Here is a 13,962-nt window from a genome sequence, read left to right on the forward strand (position 1 = left end):
CAAAACTGTCACACTGTATAATATATATTTTAATTAGATATAATATTATAAAAAAAATATATTAATATATTGTTTTTTTTTGTCACACTGTATAATAAATATCTCCTAGGCTTAAAGAAATATATTTGGTGAAAAATATCACTATATAATTGACCGATATAGGCCTCCAACCAAACCTACACCCTGTAAAGATTCCGATTAACACTCATGTGCAGCAGTACATATGTTATAAATGAATAAAATGCTGCCCAGAAGTTTTTTTTTTATCAACATAATAAAGACACATTACATTTTGTTCAATATTCAATTCATTTGTGGGCATTAAAGCATGGCTATTGTGTTATTATGATTAGGCAAATCAAGCTTATGATTGTGTTCTTGTTTAAATAGAACCAATTTGAAGCCAGAGAGGCCCTTTTTCAATGTGTAACCAAAACCACCATCTTTAACAGACCGTAATCAAATAAATTCAGTGACTTAACCCTCACACACATGACACAGCCTGTCTCGCACTTTATGGTTAATAGGCAATATTTGTGGAAACATGTGCAGCAATTCCTCAACAAAAAAAACAACAACATTGAGTAGTAAAATGTCATTTCCCTCCAGAATATGCGTAAACTACAAGTCTACACAATAAAATATTCCTTTAAGAGTTCATAAAATGGCTAAAAGTAGTGATAACAACATCTTTCTACATTAGGGGTGCTAATTATTTAATGTTATCAATTTCACAGTTTATTTGTGGACTGAAATTGTCACACATGGATGCAGCTGCTTGTCCCTTGCAGTTTCCTGTATGTGTGCGAGTCCTTTCAAGGCATAACTAAGGGTAAAAAAAATCACAGTGAGTTTTGGAGAGACAGAGAGGGGGGGAACATTCTGTTATCAGATGTACCACCAATGTCCACTGTGTTCTGTTTAAAAAGAAAGTCAGAAAAGTTTCCAACATTCAACCCAAACAGTAAAAAAATAAAAAAGTTAGTTTCATAACACAGCATATTTTTTTTCTGTCTGCTTTTTTTTTAAAACACGCCCAGTCTGAACTCCAGTTCCAGAGAAGGGTCAGTTAATATAGCGCAGTTAAATGCCAACTCCTCCAGTTTCACTGTCTTTCTGACAGCATCCTCAACATCACAGACAACTCCGAATCAAACAAAGGTCAGCCGTATTTTGCCGTTCCCTCTCCCTGTTTGTATGAATGAGGGGGTGAAGGAGAAAGAATGAGAGACTGAGCGAGTTGAGATCTCGAAGTTGTTTAAACCGAGCCCAGCGGTTCGATATTTATCAGATTTATGTCTCTGTTATTTTTCTCTCCTAAACAGTATGTGATAAACTCAGTGAAGGACACAATAACAAAGACCTACCTTTTAACCTCCCTCTCTCCTTGTCTGTATCTTGGTCTCTCTGTCGCCGTGCTATCAATCAGTGTTGTGGTGATTGCTGTTGGATTACAGGGCTTTTGTTGTCCGCTTCTAGCGATTAACGCTGGGACAAATAAAATACGTATATCCCTCCACAGAGCCTAAGTGTAGTCGGGCCAAATCCACTCACATTAATATTCACACGCAAAGTTGTCACTTTTGACCTCCATTCGACCTACGTTTGTGTATGCGTCACACATAGTTGTGTAATAAAAGGTGTTGCCCCCCCCTTGTCTACCTGTGTGTCCTTGCTTGATCCTCACATGCACATCAGCGAGAGATAAAGCAGAGGATGGTGGGTTTTGAACTCAGTTGAGGACAGTGGCTGAGAAAAATTAATAAAAAATCCCACATCAACATGTACACACCACAGAGACGACAAACCAGTTCCAGTGTTTATCTTCCCCAGCTCCTGCACACACACAGATGGTCTTATTAACTCCCTTACAGGCATAATTCATTACCTGCAGCAGTGTCTTAAGAGTGTGAGTGTGTGTGTGTGTGTGTGTGTGTGTGTGTGTGTGTGTGTGTGTGTGTGTGTGTGTGTGTGTGGACATTCTGACCTGATCCAGTGGCACCCTAACCTTGTTAATCAGAAAACAGATGACAACAGAGCAGAGTGGGTCGTGTTCAGTTCCAGTGGGTAAGAGTGGCACTGCAGCACACTCTGTCACCTGACACACACAAACATGCACACACAGTGACAAACACACAAGGGGATCCGAGCAGTCTCCTGCTGAAAATTAAACGGAAGTCACCATTTATATCCCTCCCCCTCCCACCTCCTGTCTACATCCTTTGCCTGTCTCCTCATTTGCTTCATATACCTTCATCTTCAAGCATGTATCTAACGGCGACCTTTCACGTATGAGCGTAACATATGTTGTGAATCGAGAACATGGACACATAAAATAAAGGGAAGATTAAGAACTCAAATCAAAACAGTGTTTAATCAATTACATTTTTGTAGCCATCAATTTGCACAAGAGTTCCCCACAGATGTAGTTTTATGGTCATCCGCACCATCCATTACACCACGTGAACACAGTTTAAAATTACACCAATTGTGTGTTTTTGCTCACTTTCGTCTCTTACATCTCTGCGTGCATGTATGTTTAATTAATTAACAAGCGTGTGTGTGTGTGTGTGCGTGTGTGTTTATGTGCATGCTTTTGAATATCTCAAGGTAGTGAGAGAACACTCTGCCGGTCTCTCTGTGTAGCAGCCTCTTCATCATTTCGTTGGTCTCTGGCTCTGCCCCTGTAAGACCAAATCAACCAATCAAAAGGCAGAACATCCGACACGCACAGCAGTGAAATAAAAGGTGAAGGACAGATGTAACTAGTTTCAGATCATAGATTTAGCTCCAGAAGCCTTTGTGATATATTCAGCCGGGAATCGTGTGTGTCATCTGCAGTGGTCATGAAAAGGGCTGTGGTTTGACAGCATACTGAATCCAGGGTTGAATTCACCTGCAAATTATGATTTTAGTGTGAAATGTCTATGCCACTAAAGAACAGGAAGCGGGAAGTAGAAAAGTTGTAAATAAGAGTGCACTGACCATTTTAAAACCCTGGTACTATTAACTACACCAATGGAGCCTGCGTAGTTTTATATTGAGACATTTAGGAGTTTGCATCAGACTATGACAAGGCCTGATTACATTTGGATTCTATAAAGACAGCATATCAATGCCCACCTGATCTAACACTGGTGTCAACTCAGCCTGCAGTGATACTGATCCTCAAACAGATGCATGTTGCCTGGGTTTTATAATAAAACCTGTTCTTTTAACATCATCGGGAAAATCAAGCATTGCATTTTTTTCCTCAGATGTTTGATGAGTGTCTCTTACATTCAATTTATAATAGTGTTAAAACAGCTGTCCAAACAGGATTTCTCTGTAAGATGTGTTGCTTGCTTGTTGGTATTCATTAGTTTATTAATCAGTATCTCTTTTGGAAGTATCACAAACGTTTCCTTTGCTTTGCTTTCAGGAGCTTGTTGACAGCTGGATCTTTTTAAAAGTCCACAACTGACTTGTGTATTCCCAGTTACCATCTGTATCATAACCTTCAGTACGGCTATGTGTCAATAATCACAAGCATGCCAATTGTGTACCTGCTAACACATTCACAGCTGTGTATCGACTTCTAGCCCCGAGTGTAACCATCAACAAGAGAGCAGAAGCTGACACGCAGACTTTATAGGTCATAAATAGTCACGAAAAACCCATTACAGCTAATGTTTTAATATAAATACAGCGGGAAAAAAAACAAATATTCTAATAGTTTGATCCTACGTGTTTGTTTAAGAATAAACATTAAAACATCATGTTTGGCCAATTTTAATAGTCCTTGTGTGTGAGTGTGTGTGCGTGTTTGAAGGATGTAAGGAGCTGTTTTGGGAGCCCTCCGTGTAGTATGTGTTAATCCGGTTATTACACGTCTCAATGTGATATTCACAGTGCTCTGCTCAGCACAAGGCCTCTAGCGCAGATTATGCCCACTACTCACATGTACACACCCACAATAAACACCAACAACATACAGACACACACACTCAGTTTTGGGAATACAAGAAAAATGCATTAATGCTCTCCCTCTCTATCACACACACACACACACACACACACACACACACACATTAAGCAGCACATTAAGGCCTGATAACCAACATGCTGTCAAAGCTAAAGTCGTTCTGCTGGCTAACGATCCATTACACACTCCACATATCCGACAGAAAGAGGGATTGACGGAGCACACAAAAAGAGGGATTACCCCCCATTGCGACCATCGGAATAGTGGAGAAGTGTCGTGGAGTGTACAGGGAGCGAGAGCAATGGATTACATGCCGATCATGGTGACAAAGCACAGACAACAGCAGGAAAACAGGAAGTCATGAGGAGACACAGAGAAAAAAAAGTTGCTCCATAAACATGACTCTAGTAATTCCCACTTTTTTGTTTCTGGGAACCTCACAATATGATGTGGGATACCACAACGGCGGTGACATTCCACACCCTTCGGCAACTCAAAAACAGAGCCCATGGACTGGAGTTCACCCTTGAGGTGGGGTTTAGTTTGTGTGTGCATGTTACCCACCGTGTGAACCGATCCTTTCAATGCTGATCTTCTCCCGTACCAAATTCTGAAGCCCGCGTCCATGTTTCTGAAGTGGATATTGAGGAATGGTAATGCTTATGGCCTTATTTTTAAAACCATCATCACCAACGTGTCTTATAATCCATCAAACACTGTTGTTATTGACATCAATACAGCCATGTGTTGTTGCGATTATCACAAAAAAAATTGAATACAGAGTAATATGTTGATCACATGACTTGTGTGTTTCTGTACCAGTTGCCATGAGTTCCTGCTCCAGTATGTGGAGTGCGTGTGTAGTCGTATCAGACTCCAGGTCAGGGTCCTCGCAGGCCGTGTGGTCCACACTACAGATCTCCATGATCTCCTGGGCTGCCCGGGACAACGGAGGAAACCCCGGACCCAGTTCTGAGCCCAATGTGGGACAGGACGGACTGGTAGAGTGTGGGAGGTACGGAGAATGGGAGAGGGAAGGAGAGACGGGAAGAAGGTTTGTCTTCGGACCGTGATACAGAGTTGGTGTAGACTTGCCACACAGGCTGGACCCCGACTCTGGATAAGAAAGACAGGATAAATATATCAATGCACAGAAGGATAGATGGGTGAATGCATGGATGGATATGAGGACATAAGGATTGTCTTCCAAAAACACAAACAGAAAGTGTAAATGCGCGACAGAGATAAGAGGAGATGTAGAGGAAGACGGGAGAAAGTAAAAAAAAGAAGCAGGGGGGATTCAGGGGAAAGAGGGTGAGAGACAGAGAAACAGTCAGTGGAATGAGTGGTGTCTCATCCCAGTCCTCCGCGAGCCACATCAAATTGAATCAGATTGAACATCCATCCCCACCTGCTCACTGTAAATTACATTGAGGCCCCCATTGAGAAGCGATGATGGTGTGGGTGTTGGTGTGCATGTGTGCGGCACACTGATTGCTCATGCTGCGTGCTGTCTAACCAGTTTCAGCTCCAGTGTTAAGTATTTCATTCTTTCAATCTTCCATTGTCTCCTTACCTCTCCCTCCATCTCTCAGAGCCTGGCTCTGTCTTTCTGAACCTCCACTTACTGCCTCATAACCACCTGCACTGTCAAGACTAAGCAGCATGGGAGGAATGACGCACAGTACAGTGCTGCAATCACACATACACATAACCATATCAATTTACTTCTATTTCAAAGCAGACGGGACATACATCTAGATTGTGGTTACTGTGTCTGATTTAAAACATATTCAGGGAAAGATTAGGGTGAGATTCATATCTGATCTCTCTAGATGGTCAGACTTTAATCTTTCTTGTTTTGCATGTGTTGTTCACTTCTATATACAGTATATTCTGTTTTCATTTAAAAAGAAAAAAAGAAATGGTAAAAAACATGAATAAAATACGATGAACAGGAAAAGGAGGTCCCCACTCACTAAGATGCTTTTTACAAAAGCTATTTCAAGACATTAATTAATGACACATTAAAGCCAAAGCACAGATGTTTGGGCGAGAAGCCCTCCTCAGTGTGCTGTCAGACAGCACAGTGGAGCGGCACACTTACCAGACAGCACAATGAGGCACAGTGAGTGAGGCAACTTGCCGAAACATCTGTGCTGAGGTTCCCCTGTGGAATTAGAAATATTGAATACATGTCGCGCACCAGAGTCTTTTTGAAGCTGTAATGCAATGTGTTGAAAAGGTGTTGAGCTCTTGGGGTCTGTGAGGTGTGAACCTCCTTTTGAAGTATTCAACCTATTTATTTTTTTAAGAAAATGACTCCGCACGGCACTTGGCGTGGCATCGGCTGACCCGACCGCTAGCAGCTAATGTTGCTAACAGCAAAAGTTAAAGGGAATGGCAGGAAAAAACGTGGCTAGATGTGTGAAGAAAACTATGGACAGCAGAGGGCCAGAGGGCTTGAAAGGCTAGAAAGAACAGAGTGGTGTTCAATATAAACTCAGTTGTTTACAGTAAAATGGGTGAAGAGGGAAAGAGGAAGGGAATTAATGAGGAGTGGGGGATATTTAATATCATAGGATAAAATAGATTATCTGGTCTCTCAGGTGAGTGAGTGAGTGAGTGTGTGTCTGTGTGTGTGTGTATGCGCGTGTGTGTGTGTGTGCGTGTGTGTGTGTGTGTGTGTGTGTGTGTGTGTGTGTGTGTATTGGTATAAACAGATTACTGCAGTGTTTCCAGGATGGAAATGAATGTGAGAACACATTCCTGGACCGACTCCCAATCCTGCATGTGTTTGTACAGTAAGTGCGTGTATGACGTGTGCGCCTGCTCGTGTTTGTGTTCGAGAGTGATACAGCGTAATCTCTTTAGGAACCCTGCATACTCGTGCCAAGAAAGTGTTGCTATAAGCAGAAGTAGGTGTATTAATTGTGTATTAAATAGAGTTTTGTGTGCGTGAAAGTAAATAACTAAGTCAGTTGAATCACACACACACACGTACACACACACACACACGCACACACGCACACACACACACACACACACACACACACACACACACACACACACACACACACACACACATCTACACATACCAGATGTTCCTCGTTCATTTACTGATATTTCTCCTCTACTAGAGGGTCCGGTTGAGTGAATTAGAATCTCAGTTGGCTGCATGCGGTTGTTCCTCCTTGTTCTCAAAACCAGGTGTTCCTCGGTGTAGGTATTAAAGCTGCTGCTTGGCCCATAACCCTCTGACACAAAAAAAAGAATGAGAAAAGAACTGAGACTGGGGGCACATACAGATCTTTAAAAAAATATGTGTGTACAGAAGAATGTCAATATTTGCAGAGTATATACTGTTTTATTTATCCAAAGCTGAGGCTTTTTTGAAAAGCATCCCTTCTCTTTATTCAAAACACATCCCTGTTTTGCCCTTTACATGCTCTAAAAAACATTTGCAATATCCCTGGATCCAAGATAAATAATACCCGAGGACAAAGATCATGCAACGTCACGCTGTTATCAGTTGGATGTATGGCTAGCAAATGGAAATAGCTTTGCTATCTAACTCCAACAGAGTGTGATTTTGTATCGATTCCAATGCATGGAATACCTGTTTGGCTGTGACAGTGCCTCAAAAACACACCGAATATAAAACTGCTGTGTGAGTTATAGGATACAGCTATTCATTGTCATGGCTGTTCATTAATTTGAAAAATAAAACTAGGTCATGGTTACAAATGGTTGTAATCTTTTAAACATATCACTCTTAGTGGCCATTGCGTTCAGTCAGAAAGTCAGAATGTAAAAAATATATATATATTAGCCTATTATTACTAATGAAATTCATGCAAATTTAGTAAATGACATGTAATGCGATAATCCATTTGTCCATTCAGCAGCAGCAGCATCTGTACCAAGCCAATATTGCTTAACAAGCCTGTTCAGCCAATCCTGACAGCTGCAATGCAATTACTGGTGTTTTCTTCTTTCTCTCCAGTGGTTAGCCAATCAATTAATACCATTGACTGGATGGAGAATCTACTAACTACTCTAAATCAGCTGCAAATGAAAAGAGGAAAGGAGGAGAGGAGTCAGACAGCCAGCTTCTAAACTCAGAAGTTGGCTGAGCTTTAAAAGACTGGAATTCTGTCTTCGTTCATTTGTCTTCTAGTTGTTAATTTTCTTGTTGCTTGTCTGTCTACCTGTTAATCTGCTTTTTAGCACCTCTCTCTCTCTCTCTCTCTCTGGATGCACTAGAGACAGAAACTGCACTCTAACAACCTAATTTTCTGACTGACCGGGCGACAGGGAGTACGAGCAAAAAGGGAGAGAGAGGTGGAAAGGTAGAGCAGGAGACATAAAAACCTGTTGCATGAAATAGACAGATGGAGGGATGTGTGTGCAGCCTTGTCAAGGTGATATTCCTCCTCCCTAACCTTTCTCTCTCATTAACTTTGGAGTTTTAACAATGGTGGTTTGACGAGCGGCTGGCTGCGTGGCGCGAGGAGGGTAGTGGTGCCCTTGTGGGAGTCTCTCACTGTCAACCCCGTTCGTTTGACGCAAGCTGGACATCAGGACTCGGGGAAGAGCAAAAAAAAGTTGACTGGATAATCTTCTGGCCGTATAGCTTCGAGTAAAGCATTAATTAGAAATCCCTGCTGAATCAAAACAGCAGCCCCTGTTTGAAATGCATGTATTCAACAGCCTTGGACAAGAGTTGAAGGTGTAAAGAGCCCCGAGATAAATTATAGCTTTTGATTCGATCCAAGTATTATTATTTTAACTCTGATGCAATTTGGAGGTGAAGGCTGGACTTCCATCAGCCTTGTCGGACGGTCTGAGCACCCCATAGACGTGGCCAGTTTACAAATCACGAGTGTTAAAAAGTGATTTTCAAAAACCATGCTGTGGTTACAAATAGGAAATATGGAGGTACTTATGTGAAGTTAATGTCAGACGCCTTACTAAAAAGATCTTGTTTCAGCAGCATTGGTCTGGTGCAGTTCAAGGTGAAAGTTGCCAATAAAAGAAACAAGGAGGAACATGAATCCAAACTGTGGAATTATTCTACAACGTGTGGTGATGAATAGTGTTGGATAATGTAATAACATAAAAGTACTTTCCAGCAATAATGGGAAGGACAATATGTTTTCAGAAGCGTTGAGAAGTCGGACAGCCCATGCCTTTCAACTGCTCTCCAAAGTCAAAGTAAATATGGATGCCGTGCGAAGGAACACGGACCTGTTTGTTATCTACACTGGGAAAGAAACTGTGTTTTTCTGTGATGAAACGTGGACGTTGCAACACATTCTCACTCAACTCTTCAAACAGCCCAGCTTCGCTTCACACTACGACGTCGTCGGTACCCGTGTACAAAACCACTTACTAATACATTTAATTATATACATTTCATTTAATTGAAGACAAATGGCGCAATACTTATTGAGTATATCTACATTACGTGACAAAACGGATGTAAAATAAGTCAATGCCGGCTTGGTTTCACACTGGACACAAACAGCAGTACAAGTCCTGCATTCCTCCCATTGAGAAGTGAGAGTGAGAATAGGTTCGGCCTTTCACAAGTTTAAGGTGAACTTTGTTTGCCTCAAGTTGAATAAAATGGAGGCACGTCATTTAAAAAAGAAGCATAGGCACGTGCAGGCGAAGACATACACACATGCACACACACAAAACAAAAAAAGGCATCTCAGGAAAGCTCCCCTTGGACCCACCAGTAGTAAATTATCGATGTTGTCCCCCATCTCTCGTTTTCCACCAAGCAGCCAGCGCTCCTCTGGGTTTAAAACTCATTTTCATCTCTCTTGTAAGCTCTTCGTTTTTACATATTTGTTCTAAATCCTATTATGAGGCCTTTGTGATATGAATAACGCTTGCAAATTGGAAAGTATCTCCAGGCAAAAGTTGGACACAGAGATAATCTTCACAATCTAATCTCTTGAAGCACAAAAACAGCAAATAGCACTTTCTGACATAGGAAAACATGAGGCAGTATTAAAGAAGAAAAAAATCTAATTTAAGAGCATTAAAATTCATGCACACATGTAAACTTAAAAAGACATCCCTCTTTCAACCACCTGTTGGGTCTGAATCATGCGGTGAAGTTTGGCCAGTGAGCAGCGGGTCACGGTGTGTGTGTTCTGGTGTGTCGGAGTGACCGGACTTCAGGGCCAAACCCAGAGGCCGAAACCCATCCGGATCACAGAACTGCTCCGATCCAGGCCCAGCACCTTGGTTGTGCATCACCTAAGGGGACATGAAAAGAGAAGGAGGGATGCATGAGAAGGAGGGAAGGATGGGGGGGGGGGGGGGGGGTTAAGTGGTATAAAAGAGAATAAATAGAAGGAGGGAGGCAAAAATACAGATCATGAGAGGAGGACGTGGTGAGATGATGCACAAAGAAACAGATTATGATGGGAGCTGAGGAGGGAATTGGGGGGACATGGGAATAGAGTGTACTGGGGAATCAGGACTTCATAGTTTGTTCTCCAGTTCCATTTATATCCTAAAACAATCAGTTCAAAGGACAAACTGAAATTCAATATCAATTTAACTTTTATTAAGACAGGTAATCGTGTTAAAAATTGTGTTTTTCCATTTTCTACTGTGTGAACGCAGATAAATAAGCCGGTGTCTTTCACTGGAGATTATTCCCCTCTCCTCTCTCCCTGTTTCCTCTGTTTCCACTTGATGAATTGATTTTTAATTAACCCCTGGAGCTGTTGAGAGCATCTCACAACGGCGTGTTTGGTGAGCTGTTCTTCCCGCGCATGTGTCCTCCTGTGAGACGGGGGTGAAATAAGGAAGCTCTGTTTAGTTAAGATTAGATCTGATGCATTGGCATGCTAGGCATAGCTTTGCAAAACACTGACGATGGGCCAGGGCAAAATAGAAAGTAGTGCATGTGGGAATGGTATTGCTCAGAAATAGGGAGGAGCAAGGATGGAGAATGACAACAGGGAGACAGAGCAAAAGAAAGAGGAGGAGGCATAACAATGAAAACCTGAACACAATGTGACTGTGTGGAAGACGAAAATGGAGTTGTGTTTGTGTGAGCGAATGTCTCCTCATGACAAAAAAAGGATGCAGCAGTTGACTTGCTGCCTGAACTACGGCGTAAAGGTTCAACGAAATGGGGGGACAGCAGGAGACAAGGCAAGAAAGCTTACACAAAAATGACAAAAGAGAGAGAGAGAGAGAGAGAGCTGGGAAAAAATTACTATCAAATTTTAGGAGCAGTTTGATTCAGGTCCAGAGGCCACAGATAACCACCATCTTCACAATCATGAACCTCATTTTGCTCCAGCTTTTTAATAAAGCACCAGACCCCCTTCTTTTTTTTTATTCCCTTGTCACAGTATAAAGAATTCATACCATTAAATGGCTGATAGGTCATTTGGGACCATTCAAGCAGTGTCTTTTTAATCCACTCTGTTCCTCCTTTCTTCCTACAATGGTGTGCACCTCTAACACCACGGCCTTAGGCGTCTCGGAGCTATAGATGAATAATGTGAAGTAATTAGTACGATACAAATGTTATCAGATAGATCAGGTCAGCTACAATAAGAAACTCTCACTGAAAGTCTTGTAATTCTATGGAGTGATAATGTCCAGTGTAACGATGTAGTTCTCTTAACTAGCTAGCTCATTCATTCATTTTATGACCAACTTGAACATATTGGGATATGACTATTTACTACCTCTTTTATTTATTTGTTAGCAAACTAATAATTTCCCCACTGTCATATCAATAATATTTGTATCAAGTTTGCTGCAGCCCTCATTAATTAAAAGGTTGTGTGCCAATACATTTTGTTGCGTTAGTGACGCATGCATGGGTTTGTGTGTGTCCTTGCTGCTAATATATTTTTTAAATAGTCTAACAACTTCAAAAGCTGCAATGCGTCATCACAGTAGAGTTTTCTGTGATGACGCAGCCAGTGTCAAGTGAGGCCAGTGAGAGAAAAGACAAAACAGCACCGGAAAGAGGACTACGATTGTTAAAAATAAAGATTTTTACTTTGAGTGAAGTAATTAAGGTGGCCGAGGTTAGCATGGCTAGCACACCGTCTGTTTTTCACATCATAATTGGACACGAAGGAGCACGCACATGCCACACAGTATAAATATGTATGTTATACATTGTTAATAAACTCTGTGTTACTAACACATTGTTCCCTGTGCTGCTAAACTTCTTTCCATGCTCTTATATTTTTAATTTAGGAACACATGCACTCTTGAGGAAACAAATAATGGACTAAGTAATGGATTAAATATACTAAGCTTATATTAGTAACACTGGTTTAAAGTGAAATCTCTTTTGGATCTTTGCCCGATTGTCAGCTTGGCAACCACTTATAAAATGTTGCCCTGTAAATGCATAATATCGCTTGTGCTCCCCAGAAAATAGTGTTTGTACAGCTCTCTAGCACGAGGTTCTTCGTCCAAGAAGACAAAAAAGCACGTGGGAATATGAAAACATGTTACCGCGGATGATTCTGACAGTTGCTCTTGCTGATGTTTTTCGATTTCTGCTTCTGCGGGAACAAAGGGATCTTCTGAATGAGCTATGGCAGGATTCCCTTGCTCGTCTCTGGATCTCCCTCTCGTTAAACATCCATGCATCTGGGCTTCTTTGTCTGAGGAGTCTTCTTCAGACGGCACCAGACCCAGGCTATCAGTGGACATTTCATCTCCACTGTCTTCATGAAAAATAGAGGAGACGTTTTTTAAGATTTAGTACGAACACATTGGCCATTTGTTAATGTATCGTACTTTGAATCACTGAAGCAACATTTTCATCTCTATCATTCAATGCAAAATGTAAATGTGATGTAAATGTCCTTGAAATTGCCACACATGCATCAAGCTCTAATAAGCTAATAAAGCAGACTTTGAGTGTCAGACTGGTCACAGAGCTGGAAGAAGGGAAGGATGAGAAGGATGAAGGAAGACACAAAGATGACGGATGAATAGAGCAAGAGAGCTAGGGGTGTGAATCGTGACTGAGAGACATAAGAGGAGGTAAAGGAATGGGGCCATTTTAAAAAGTCATCACAGTTTACAGTCCTCAGTTCTCTATTTAAAGCCCATATTGTTACCAGAATGTATCATTTTGAAAAGACAGTAAAGTAATAAGTGTTTGGAAATAAATAAAATACCTTGACCAAACCATACCCTATACGCAGTCAAACGTTCTGGATGTTTGCACAAACAGACACACACACACACACACAGCGCACTTCAGCAATTCAGCAAAACACACTTCAAATAAATTGCTCCCACATGTGTATCTACTACTCTAGTGTGAATGCAGTGTGTGTGTGTGTGTGTGTGTGTGTGTGTGTGTGTGTGTGTGTGTGTGTGTGTGAGTGTGTGTGTGTGTACACCTGCATGCATGAGAAAGAAGCGCGTATCTGCCTCAGTGGATCCCAATGTGTGTCATTATTTCCAGTGTAATTACCTTCCTGTCTGTTGTGGCATTGTGTCACGTACTTACTTAAAGCCCTAATCGATATAAAAAATAAATAAAGAACACTTTTTATGGTTGGATCTAAATTGGCTCTGACAGCCCAGTGGGATAAGAGGAAGCCATTATTGTGAAGATCCACAGGCATTTTATTCATATAAACTGCTTGGCCATTGGGAATTGTTTGTCAGGCATCATGTTGCATGGCAAAATGTTCTATCAGGAATCGCTTTACTGCAAATCCAAAAATGTGAATATGTCTCTCTTTTTTTTATTACCAAAAACTTGGACCCAAAAATGATTGTTTGGTCTCTGGAAAACTCATAATAGTGCTTTGAAATAGAAAAATGTATGACATCAATGTATGCGATTCAACCACGAAGTATGTACACATAGTAGTAGTGCAGAGGAAAGTACGGATGTTTAGATGGATGTGCCTACAATCTAACTCTATCATCATGTACTAACTTAAAGTGTTTTAAACCCTTATTTAACCTGG

The 13,962-nt window shown here is 41.2% G+C and overlaps 1 protein-coding gene across 1 annotated transcript in view; it reads right to left on the minus strand.

Moving 5' to 3' along the window:
* Nucleotides 1–4,545: 4,545 nt before the first annotated feature.
* zbbx (zinc finger, B-box domain containing) overlaps nucleotides 4,546–13,962 on the minus strand; it is a 42,143-nt gene continuing 32,726 nt past the window's right edge. The window contains exons 14-17 of the mRNA XM_034549030.1: nucleotides 10,072–10,240; nucleotides 7,063–7,221; nucleotides 4,784–5,080; nucleotides 4,546–4,595 (exon numbers count right to left, since the gene is read on the minus strand). Of these exons, the coding sequence (XP_034404921.1) occupies nucleotides 4,546–4,595; nucleotides 4,784–5,080; nucleotides 7,063–7,221; nucleotides 10,072–10,240 (675 nt within the window). The remainder of the gene's footprint in view (nucleotides 4,596–4,783; nucleotides 5,081–7,062; nucleotides 7,222–10,071; nucleotides 10,241–13,962) is intronic.

This window comes from Cyclopterus lumpus, chromosome 13 (genome assembly GCF_009769545.1).
Source record: "Cyclopterus lumpus isolate fCycLum1 chromosome 13, fCycLum1.pri, whole genome shotgun sequence".
Lineage (NCBI taxonomy): Eukaryota > Metazoa > Chordata > Actinopteri > Perciformes > Cyclopteridae > Cyclopterus > Cyclopterus lumpus.